The sequence below is a fragment of the Dipodomys ordii genome, unplaced genomic scaffold (assembly GCF_000151885.1).
Source record: "Dipodomys ordii isolate 6190 unplaced genomic scaffold, Dord_2.0 Scaffold39, whole genome shotgun sequence".
Classification (NCBI taxonomy): Eukaryota; Metazoa; Chordata; class Mammalia; order Rodentia; family Heteromyidae; genus Dipodomys; species Dipodomys ordii.
The window spans coordinates 7,629,562-7,641,732 of record NW_012267255.1 but is presented as its reverse complement, the minus strand read 5'-3'; the positions used below and the strand labels follow the sequence as shown (position 1 = coordinate 7,641,732).

General features: G+C 34.9%; 1 protein-coding gene across 1 annotated transcript in view; it reads left to right on the top strand.

Moving 5' to 3' along the window:
* Col24a1 (collagen, type XXIV, alpha 1) overlaps nucleotides 1–12,171 on the top strand; it is a 280,847-nt gene that overhangs the window by 113,703 nt on the left and 154,973 nt on the right. Inside the window, exons 20-23 of the mRNA XM_013018210.1 lie at nucleotides 4,400–4,453; nucleotides 5,978–6,022; nucleotides 7,773–7,826; nucleotides 10,957–11,001. Coding sequence (XP_012873664.1) covers nucleotides 4,400–4,453; nucleotides 5,978–6,022; nucleotides 7,773–7,826; nucleotides 10,957–11,001 — 198 coding nt within the window. The remainder of the gene's footprint in view (nucleotides 1–4,399; nucleotides 4,454–5,977; nucleotides 6,023–7,772; nucleotides 7,827–10,956; nucleotides 11,002–12,171) is intronic.

Below are 12,171 nucleotides of genomic sequence, written 5' to 3'. Positions count from 1 at the left end.
CCAACAATGCAGTAAGGTTCCCTTCTGTCCACATCCCCTCCAGCATCTGTTGTTATTAGAGTTCTTGATTATAGCCATTCTGACTGGGGTGAGGTAGTACCTCAGTGTTGTTCTGATTTGCATTTCTTTTATGGCTAGGGAGGTTGGGCATTTCTTCATGTGTCTATTGACCATCCTTCTTTCCTCTTCAGAGAAGTTTCTCTGTCAGTCTTTTGTGTGTGTGTGGGGGGGGGGTCCGGTTATGGGACCTGAACTCTGGGCCTGGGCGCTATCCCTCAGCTCTTCAGTTCAAGGCTAGCACTCTACCACTTGAGCAACAGCATCACTTCCGGCTTTTTTTCCTACTTATGTGGTGCTGAGGAATTGAACCCAGGGCCTCAAGCATGCAAAGCAAGCGCTCTACCACTGAGCCACCTTCCCAGCCCCTCTCTGTAAGTCTTTAGCCCACTTACTTATTGGGCAGTCGTTTCCTTGAGGATTTGTTGTTGGGGGATTTAATTTTTTGAGTTCCACGTGTATTTTAGATGTGAGACCCATGTCTGTTGGATGGTTAGGGAAGATCTTCTCCCAATCCCTGGGCTTTCTATTGATCTTGCCATGCAGAAGCTCTGCAGCTTCATGCAATCCCATTTGTACAACCTTTCTTTGATTTGTTGTGTTTCTGGATCCCTATTAAGAAAATTTCAGCCTGTGCCAAGGAGACCTAAGGTTTCTCCTATTCCATCCTGTAATGTTTTCAGGGTGTCTGCTTTGACTCCAAGGTCTTTGATCCATTTGGAGTTGATTCTGGTGCAGGGTGATATATAAGGATCTAGCTTTAGTTTTCTACAAGTGATTAACCAATTTTGCCAGCACCGTTTACTGAAGAGACTTTCTTCCATTCTTTTTTTTTTTAGCTCCCTTATCGAAGATTAGATGGCTATAGGTCTGTGGGTTCATTTCTGGGTTTTCAGTTCTATTCCATTGGTCCTGAGGTCTGTTATTGTGCCAGTACATAGTTTGAAATTTGGTATTGATATTCCTCCAGTAAGGAAAGATGAAATAAAACTCTCCCTCTTTGCAGATGGCATGATCTTGTATTTAAAGAATCCCAAATTACTCAAGCTGATTCAAAACTTTGACAAAGTATAAAATTATAAAAGTATAAAATTATCCTCAAAAATCAATGGCTTTTCTGGATGCCAACAATGAGAAGAGCATGGCTGAAATCAGGAAAACAACTCCATTTATAATAGCCCCACAAAAAGTAAAATACCTAGGAATTAATTTAACCAAAGAAGTGAAAGACCTCTATGATGAAAACGTTAAAAACCTGAAAAAGGAAATCAAAATAGAACTTAGAAAGTGAAAACTTCCCATGCTGGATTGGAAGGATCAACATCATGAAAATGGCAATACTTCCCAAGGCTATCTACAAATTCAGTGCCATAGCTATCAATATTACAACCCCATTCCTCAAGGAAATAGAAGAGGCAATCCAAAAATTCATATGGGACGTTTTTATCTTATAGACAACACAGAATTATTTTCTTTCTTATTTAATTAATGATTTTTGTTGTTCAAGCCTGTTGGGGCTTGAACTCAGGGCCTGGGTGTTGTCCCTTGGTTTATTTGCTTAAGTTAGTGCTCTATCACTTGAGCTAAAGTTTCACATCTGGTGTTTTTGATACTTAATTAGCAATAGGAGTCGAATGGACTTTTCTATTTAGGCTAGCTTCAATATGCAATCCTCAGATCTCAGCCTCCTGAGTAGCTAGGATTACAGGTGTGAGCTATCAGTGTCCAGCCTTAATTTACTTTTTATTATTCCTTTAAGATGATTTTAAAAGAGGAAGGAGGTAGAAGGCAGCACAGGCTTTCCTGCTTTTCTGAAAAGGTTAGTTTGCGTTTTGGTCAGTGCTGCTATCCCCAGGATAAGTAGCTTCAATGAGAGAGTTAAGGAGCCTAGTTCCTTTAATCAGCCATCTACTGGTTAAATCCTGGCTACGGAACTAGGATAGTTGCTTACATGCATTCTCTAATCTAATTTTATACACTTATCAGGGTCCTTTTTACACTGGGGCTTGATTATACTCTTTTATTGCTTTTAATTATAAGTTTTTCGTTAGTGTTTTATGGGTAAAGACAAAAGTACTCACACATGTTATTTTTTTCTGATTTTTCCAGAAAGGATTTTTCTCACTTTTCTCAATTTCCTTTACATACCACGTATTTCTCCTTCCATTGTAATTCTGACTTTATAACTTTTATTTTAAAGCATCATCTATATAAATTGTTAATTTATTAAGAATGGGTACTATATCTTATTTGTGTTTATATATTCAGAGCCTAATTTGCTATTTAGTAGACCTGTTTAGTAGTGCAATTTGATGTTTTATTATTATGAACTATAGTAGAAGAATTAATAAAATACTAGCATATATTTGACAAAATGGCTATTATTGTACTAAAATTGAAACATCACAGTTTTTGGAATCTATAACTCCAATTAATCTTTGAAAACTCTTAAAGTCTTTCACTTTGAATTTCAGGAGATCAGTACTTTAAATTCTGAAGAGTTGAAAATCATTGTTACCAATCATGATTTTTCAAAACTTGTAGATAATGGAACCCCAATTCAAAGAGGCTTGACTAGTATGTGAACAGTTTAGGAACTTAATAGTAACAATGGAACCCAGGACCCCAACCAATATCACACGAGCTATTTTCTCCATTGGTTAAGGCATTGATTTAGCTTTCAGGCTCTGTCCTCTTGATGGTTTTCCATTATTGAAGGTTATCTCATCCTTAATGCTATTTTATATTTCTAGTAACTTCATTGAAGTTTGAAATTACCTTTTGTTACATGGCTTTATGGAATTTCTTGGTCATTCTTAAATCACGTTCTAGGTGTATGGAACATGCTGACTGACTTAGGTTCCTGTTATATGTCCACCATTACAGTTAGAGTCACACCCCCCAAACCATCTGGTCCAAGAGTACAAACAAAAGGTATTTCCTTTCCTTAAGGAAAATTAGAGTGCTTTTTTTTACCAATAAAACTGATAATATATGTTGGGCAAGCATAAAAAGAGCATAAGCCCACTTTCATAATCTAACACATTTGCTCTTTCTAAAAAATAGAACACTGCACAAAAATAATCAGGTTACTACTTGAAGACATGCAGTTTTCTTGGATGACACTGTTTTAATAATAGGATTGTGATAAGATAGGCTTAAACGAAACCAGAATTATTTTTTCTTTTGTGTTAAAGTGTATACCAACAAAAAGGCAAGCTACAATATAAAGATTGCCCTGTGGTTTGACACTCCTACTTTCTAAAACTAAATACACAAATTAGAGGGTAGGTTTACACTTTTTATTTGACATGCTTAGATTAAAGTTGGGTGCTGATTGCTCATGCCTGTATTTCTAGCTATTTAGGAGGTTGAGATCTAAGGATTGCAGTTCAAAGCCAGTGTAGGCAGGAAAATCCGTGAGACTTTTTCCACTAATAAATTACTCAAAAAATAAAAAGCTAGAAATGGCTGTGACTGAAGAAGTAGAGCACTAGTGTTGAGCAAAAGGAGCTCAGGGACAGAGCCCAAACTCTGAGTTTAAGACTCAAGACCAGCACGCACACACACACACACACAAGCAAACACACATACACACACACACGTGCACACACACACACATAAATTAAATGTTTTAATTGTTACAGCATTACTAAACACAATAATGAAAATGTAATATTCAGAAGAACTTTACGTATAACTCTTCTAGCACATTGCATAGTAAGAGAACAGAACTAATAAAATGTTGCTATGTTGAATAGATGTTGCCAGTGTTATTTGAATTATTATTTGTAATAATAATAATTATTTGTAACAATTTGCAGATTATTTTTGTAATTATTTTGAACAAGTATTTATCTCAAAAGCAACAGTCAGCATTTATAGTTTCATTCTGTTTCTTTGCAAATCACCCATCTCTTTTTCACAAGGTTACATCAAGAAGCTGAGGAACACTTAGTATGAATAATGAATTCCAGACCCTTCCATTTGTGTTTAGTCTTTGTGGATACTCCATTATGTTTATTTATTGTCAGAGTAACAGCTGGATCCATTGCTTTCAGTTAGAAAATGTTCTCTGAGAAGATATCTGGAAATTGAAAAATAACATACTGAACAAATTATTTGAAACTTAAACTGTTTGAAAGAAAATTTATTCTGTTTCTCAGGTTTTAGGGATCTTGTAGTTTTCGGCCCAGCTGCTTTCCCATCTCATTTTCATGACTTCTACATGAGGAATGAATGGTGCCACCTAACAATGTTTTGATAATCAGCTTAATGAAGGTTGATCAAAATGCTAATAGAGCTATAAATTTTAATTTGTGTGTTTATTTTGTTTTTATAGGGACTACTTGGAAATAGAGGGCCTCCGGGGCCTCCTGGTCTCAAAGGAACTCAGGTATGGAGGTAGTGACTATTAAGTTAGCAGTTTCTTGGTTCAAATTTTCCCTTTACATTTTTCTTGGGTCTTTAGGATTTTTTTCTTTTTACTTGAAGAAACAGTTTCCTTACTGTGGACAATTTTTACTATAGCAGATTTCAAGTTACCATTTTACATTGGCAGTTATGGAGTAGAATTTGGAATCATTTTACAATGTTCTGAATTCATTAAGTGATTTGTGTCAGTGGTCTCCAAAGGAATGTTGAGGAATCTGAACACAGAATCAAATACACATGTCCAATAATTTATATTTACTATTGTGACTGCTTTATATTTGTGACCCAATATATTATACTTTAATTGAGTTTTGAGTTGAACAAAATATTTGTTTATCAAGTAAAGCATTTATGTTTAGAGACATCTACATATATTGTTAGTATGTACTAACATCAACTAGTAACTTAACAAATCAGCATATTTAATAAATATGTCCAATATTTCTGCAAATGAAATGCAAACACCTTTTTATTCTCTTTAGAAATAATGGCTAGAAGTTTCTATTTTTATTGTCATCTTCAGGTTTTATCCATCCATGCAACTTTGATCCTCACAAGAATGTACCAAACTTTTATATTAACATTATAGCTGTTTTGATTCTAAATCAAGTAAAAACTCTTACATAGTAGAATCCATTTGATTGGAATCTGTTGTATCTTTGCAACTCTAGGGTTTAAGAAAGAACTAAAATTAAAAAAAAAAAGCCATGTGACACCTAATCTCAAAAAAAGGGTTTTGACAAGTCGTTTAAGGATACAGGTGGACCTGTTGCAACAATGAGAAGTACAAATTGTCATGTCCAAAACGAACTTTACAACGTCGGTGCGGTGGTGGGGGGGGGGGAAGTATTGGGAATAGGATTGGGATTGGGAGGGGGGAGGCTGGGGAGGGATGTGAAGGGTAAACAAAGGAGGAGGCTGCAATGCTTGGTAAGAAATGTATGCATTATCCTGCCCATGTAATTGTAACCCCTCTGTACAGTATGTTCACAAATAAAATTAAATTAAATTTAAAAAAGGGTTTTGAGTCAATTATCAAAGTGTGCCTGAAGAAAATATGCTTTGTATATTAGTTTTAAAATGTCAGTGAATATTGACTTTCTCCTGTTAAGAGTTTTGAATTTCTCTCAAAACTCAACAAGTAAATATTATCTTCACTTAATAATCTCAGTGATTTCCAACCCTCACCATGCAATATCCTCTGCACTTTACTTTTGTACATTCCAAGTTTCTGTTAATGGATTGTATGACCTATGAATTTTAAAGTAATCCAATAGCAAACATGCCTGTTTTAGAAAGATATGATGGTGTTCCAGAAAATAAATAAAATGTATAGGGCGATATAATTATGAAATATAAGAAAATCATAATATCATTTCACCACATCTCTAAACAACACTCAAATTGCTAAATAAATATAAAGAATGCAGGTCTACATTACTCAACATTTATTATAAAACATGACCTGTTCTGATCTTTTTTTAAGGGAGAAGAAGGACCCATTGGACCCTTTGGAGAACTGGGGCCAAGAGTAGGTATTGTTAAAAAATATCTTTTTTTTTTCTTAGCTTGGTGCTGGTAACTCATACTTGTAATCCTGGCTACTCAGGAGACTGAAACCTGGAAGATCATAGTTCAAAGCCAACCCAGTCAGCAAAAATCTATGAAACTCTTTTACTAAAATAACTGGCACAAATCCAGGCTGGTAGAATGGTTCTAGTTCTACAGCACCAGCCATAAACATGCAAGCAGAACAAAAAAGAAATGATAATTTTCTTAAGTCTGTGTTGTGAAATATGCCTAGAATCCTAATACTCAAGAGGTAAGGTATGAGAATCACAAGTCAAAGCCACAGTAAATGACATATCAAGTTCTAGGCTAGCCTGTGCTACATAATGAAATCTATCTCAAGGGGAAAAATAATATATAATAAATTATTTTCATTAAGTGTTTTTCTTTAAGACAGCTGTACTGTAATTGTTTTAATGGTATAATATTTTAATGTATAACAGAAGAGCAAAAGCTAAACTATAGCCCTTAAGTCCCTACAAATAAAGAGAGACAATAATTGATTTCTCCAGGGATATTTTGAATTTTATGTCCTTCTATATATACTTACTTGGTTTTTCAGAGGTCTTAGTAATTTGTGAAAATTATTTGAAGGGCTAGCCTTCAAGTGGCTAGCAAAAATGCTCAAGGATAGCACCCAGGCCCTGAGTTCATGCACCAGGATTAGCACATATACAAACAAAAAACAGATGATTTTCAGTTCTTTGCTCTGCCCTGTGCGTGTTAGGAAACCATTAGAACATATCAACCAAAGCAAAGACAAAAAGAAAAAGTATTAAATGAATTCAAATTATTTGTTCCCCATTAATGAATTGGTTGAGAAAGAGAAAGCAACAGAAAGGGTTATTTTGATCAAAATATAATATATGTATGTCTGAATGAAATAGCATGATGAAACCTCTTGGGACAATTAATGCATATATGCAAGTGCACGTGTGCACACACACACACACACACAATAAACAAAGAAAAATAAGAAAATAGGTGAATGAGGCACGTGTGCATGCACACACACACACACACAATAAACAAAGAAAATAAGAAAATAGGTGAATGAGGCACGTGTGCATGCACACACACACACACACACAATAAACAAAGAAAAATAAGAAAATAGGTGAATGAGAATGAATGTGATCAAAGTAGATTATTTGTATGTATAAAACTGGAACAATTTTATTGGAAAATTTTAAATGGGAAATATTTAGTCTGCTGAAATTGTTTAAGAAGTAGGGTATGGGAATGATGGAGTGAATTTGATCAGAATATATTGTAGGCATATACGAAAATGTCACAATGAAACCTTTATGCAGCTAATGTATGATACTTTTAAAAATCTATAGAAACAAAGCTGCATGAATAGTTGAGTTGATCTAGGACATGTGTACATGTTTGTGTATGTGTGCTTACATGTACATATACATCTAACCTAATTGTCTTTTTCTGACTTTGTCAGACTATCAAAATATAATCTATATGAGGTCAGATGTGTTTAGTGTTCTCTCTACCCTCAGAATTTAGAATTCTGCTTTATATATAGGAGACATTCTGGTAATACTTGGATGAATGGGTACTGATTACAGTAAAAGACATCTATTAAATAATTCTGAAATTTGCATTTCATATGAATCACCTATATTTCATAAATCTCAAGAAACTTTCAGAAATGAGAATAATTATCTCTCTCTTTTTAATGCATTTTTTTCTACTAGGGAAAACCAGGTCAGAAGGGCGTTGTGGGTGAGCCAGGACCAGAAGGCTTAAAGGTAAAGCATCCAACCTTGGTGTCATCTTTGACACAAAACTTCCAAAAAATGGAAATGTATCTTTTAAATATACAGTAAGCACATATAAGCTTACAGAGAACCAGTGAGGATGTTAAAAATGTTTCAAGATCAATTGAAACAATTGAACAATTTAATAAAAATTATGGTAAGATTTGTGGGTTAGATGGAAGGCAAAAAAACCCCATAACTTTAGAAATTAACTGTCGTAGTGGTCAGAAATTTACTTATTAGTATAAATCTCAAAATCTTTCATCCATAATAAACAATGGGTCTAAGTATATTACTTGTTAATCATTGGATAGAGTTCATTTTATGATACCAAAAGGCCTATCACTTGTTTTTGCTTTATTTCCAGATTTTATATAATCCTTTATAACAGAAATTATAAAATAACTTAATATCTTGATGTGTATTATCAAGACTGAAAGAAAAAATTCATAACAATTGTTTTAAAATGTTCAGCTTGACATGATATGTATGACTGTAATCCCAGAACTCTGGAGACAGAGGCAAGAGGATTAGAGGTTTGAGGCCACCTGGGATACAAGGGAAAGCCTGTCTCAAAAAAGGAAGGAAGGAAAGAAGGAGGGAGGGAGGGAGGGAGGGAAGGAGGAATGGAGGGAGGGATGGGGGGATGGAGGGAGGGAGGAGCAATGTAGTTTGAAGAACGAAAGAAAAATGAAAGAAAGAACGAGAAAGAAAATTTGAGATCTACAAGTCATGTCATTTTCTCACAAAGCTCCAGCTTTTTAATATTAAGCTCATTAAATTTTATGGTGTTAAAGTCAAATACCGGGCGCCGGTGGCTCACGCCTGTAATCCTAGCTACTCAGGAGGCTGAGATCTGAGGATCATGGTTCAAAGCCAGCCTGGGCAGGAAAGTCCACGAGACTCTTATCTCCAATAAAAACCACTAGAAAACTGCAAGTGATGCTGTGGCTCAAGCGGTAGAGCGCTCAGCTTGAGCTGAAGAGTGCAGGGACAGCACCCAAGCCCAGAGTTCAAGCCCCATGACTGACCAAAAAAAAAAAAAAAAAGCTAAACAGCAGGTTTTGAGGTCAGTGAAAAGTGTAAGATAAAGCATTTTCTAATCTATCAGTATGTCTGAGACTGAAATTATATTGGGAGACTAGGTATACCTAATTTTCTCAAGTTATATACAAAACTTCTTAAAAAGATAACCATATTTTTGCTGAGCTTAATTATTAAGCCCTTTTCTATAATAAATAATTTGAAATATATGTATTTTACACATTGGCTCATGTTTCATTTCAGACCAACCAATTTCACATGTCATTAGAGGCTACAATATTTCTGCTCCATGCTATATTAAGTTTACTTTTTCTATTTATTTGGTACTGGTCCTGGAGCTTGAACCCAGAGTCTGGGTGCTCTCCCTGAGCTTCTGTGCTCAAGGCTAGGGGGCTACCACTTGAACCACAGTGACACTTTTGGTTTTTGGATGGTTAATTGGAGGTCAGAATCTCACAACAAACTTTCCTGCCCAGGCTGGCTTTGAACAATGATTCTCAAATATCAGTCTCTCACATAGCTAGGATTACAGAACCATCAGCCTTCAGCTTAAATTTTATTTTTCTGGAATCTTCAACTCCCATTTTATTGATGGGCAGCAAGAAATAGTACACTCTCTTTTCTATTTTGTCTTATTTTAATCATTTTATACTAAAATATGTACTTGCCAAAACTCATTTTTTTCTGTGAACTGTATATTCCTATGACATTCACTATGTATAGTAAACTGTATTTATTTTTTTCTTTTTTGATATTATTATTATTTTATTATGAAAATACCATACAGAGGGGTTACAATTACATGGGCAAGGTAATGAGTGCATTTCTTATTCTGTATTTAATTTTTCACCTCTTTTTTTTTATTATTTATCAATCTGTGTCTCGGTTCATGCCATTTCCTACCACTAAAAATTATGAATCCTCTACTTTTTGGGGTCCAACTAATGAAGTCATAATCTAATGAATTCACTAATGGAATACTTAAAGTAACTATAGTGGTTCACACACTATATTTAATGCTTCCAACACGCAGTGCAACAGCACAATATACTAGATGCCTTATATTTTCTGAAGTGAAATATAAGGATATTAATTTGATTGGAATAAAGCAGATAAGTTATCAGTACCAAATAAATTCAGAATAGGTCATGTTTGTAGCCAAATGGGTTGTGAGAGACATTGGGTATGCAGAACTCTACAGACTGTAAAAAAAAGTAGTGCTAGAGTTAGGAGCACACACACTTCTCTGGTAATGCTTAGAGTACTTCAGCTACTGCAGCTCACAGGCTGTTTGCAACTGTGTCCATCTTTAGTACTTACTTACCTGAGACATATTTTCTCTTCTGCCTGAGGAAGTAGAGCACCCTTGTTTGTAAGTGCTATATTTTTATGCTTAGCATCTTTTACATTGCCTATCACTTTTCTTTATACATACTACACAAAAAATATTGTAATGTTTTTATTTGTACACATATTTTTTTCTTTTTTATTGTTACACATATTTTTATTTTTCTTTTTTTATTGTTACTTTGGGTGAGAGTTAGAGACAAGGTCTTACCATATAACTCAGGGGACCTGGAACTTGCAATCCTACTGACTCAGCCTCCTGAGTGTGAGGATTCCACCATATCTAGCATGAAAAGTGTTTTTAAAGCAATTAAAAGCGATACATAGGAGAACTTAATTTTTTTCTGAGAATACTGGTTGATCTCAGGGCCTTATGCATGCTAGTTAAGAACTTTACTACTTTAACCATGACTATAGCCTTTGGTGCATTTTAGTTATTTTTCAGAGACTTGGAGGTTTTGCACACGGCTATCCTCCAGCTACTATCCACTGGGATTACAGACATGAGTCAGCATGTTTAACAGGAGAATGCAATGTCAGAAACTAAGCTACTATTTGGGTGAAAAATGGAGGAATGTTTCTATTCTAGGCCAATACCATAACAGAGTTTTTAAACACCTAAATTTTCTTTGCCAATTTTTGGACTATAATTCAATAATTTCACAAAATGAAACAGAAGAGTAATTTGTTTAAAATAGTCACTTTGCAACTTTATGTTCTTTATCAACAGGGAGAAATAGGAGATCAAGGAGATACTGGGAAAGTTGGTGAAACAGTAAGCTAATGTTTTTACTTTCATTTCTTCCAATCATCTGCAAGCATTTTTAGAAACTATGTTAGGCATAATCCATTAGCTATAATTATATTAGCAAGAAGCAGATTATTCTTACTTTGTAAATATAGAAAATCATGTTTCCATTGACAAATAAATCCTGTTACATAAAAGAAAAATGGGGGGAAACACAGTCATGATATTCTCCTCTTGGGCTCAGGAGTATGCTTTTTTTTAATGTATGCTTTTTTTAAAATTTACATGCCCTTTGTAATTAGTGGACAGAGTTCTTATTCCCTTATATAAATAAATGGATATAAGCTAGCTAAGTGTGGTGCTTCATGCTGATAACCCAACATTAGGAGACTGAAAGCGGAAGAATCACAAGTCCCAAGCAAAGCCTGGCCTACATAATAAGATCCTGTGAAATGTGATCTCCTCCACTGGAGTTCTGGGATTGTAGGCATGTGTCACCATGCCAAGTCTTTTTTTAAAAATTAAAACAAGTTTTTTTATTGTGAAAATACTGTACAGAAGGGTTACAGTTACATGAGCAAGGTAATGAGTACATTTCATATCCACCATTGTTGCCGCCTCCTTTGTTTTTCCCCTACTATCCTGTCCCTCCCACCTCCTCAACTACACACCCCCACCCTAAATTGTAAAGTTCGTTTTTCAACATAGTGTCTTGTACATCTCATTGTTGCAATGGGTTAACCTGTATCCTTATTTAAACATTTTGTTTTTTCCCTTCTGCTGCCCAAATTATATCAACATCAAATACAGTGAAAACAGGGGTTATACCGTGGGGGAGGGACATACAAAGCAACAAAAAAATCACATGGTACCTTATAAATATGTTAGAAACAATAGGAAGGAAGAAAAAACCACCTATGTCCCTATCTTGGGGTTCATTTCACTTAACATAATCTTATCTGAGCTTTTCTGCTTGTTCCAGACATATACTAGTTCTTGCAAATAAGGGAAACCATGAGACCTATGTTTCTTTGGGCCTGGCTTATTTCACTTAATATAGTTTTCTACAAGTCTTTCCATTTCCTAAAAAATGGGGCAATATCATTCTTTCTGATGGAGGCATAGAATTCCATTGTGTATATATACCACATTTTCTTGATCCATTCATCTACTGAGGTGCATCTGGGTTGGTTCCAT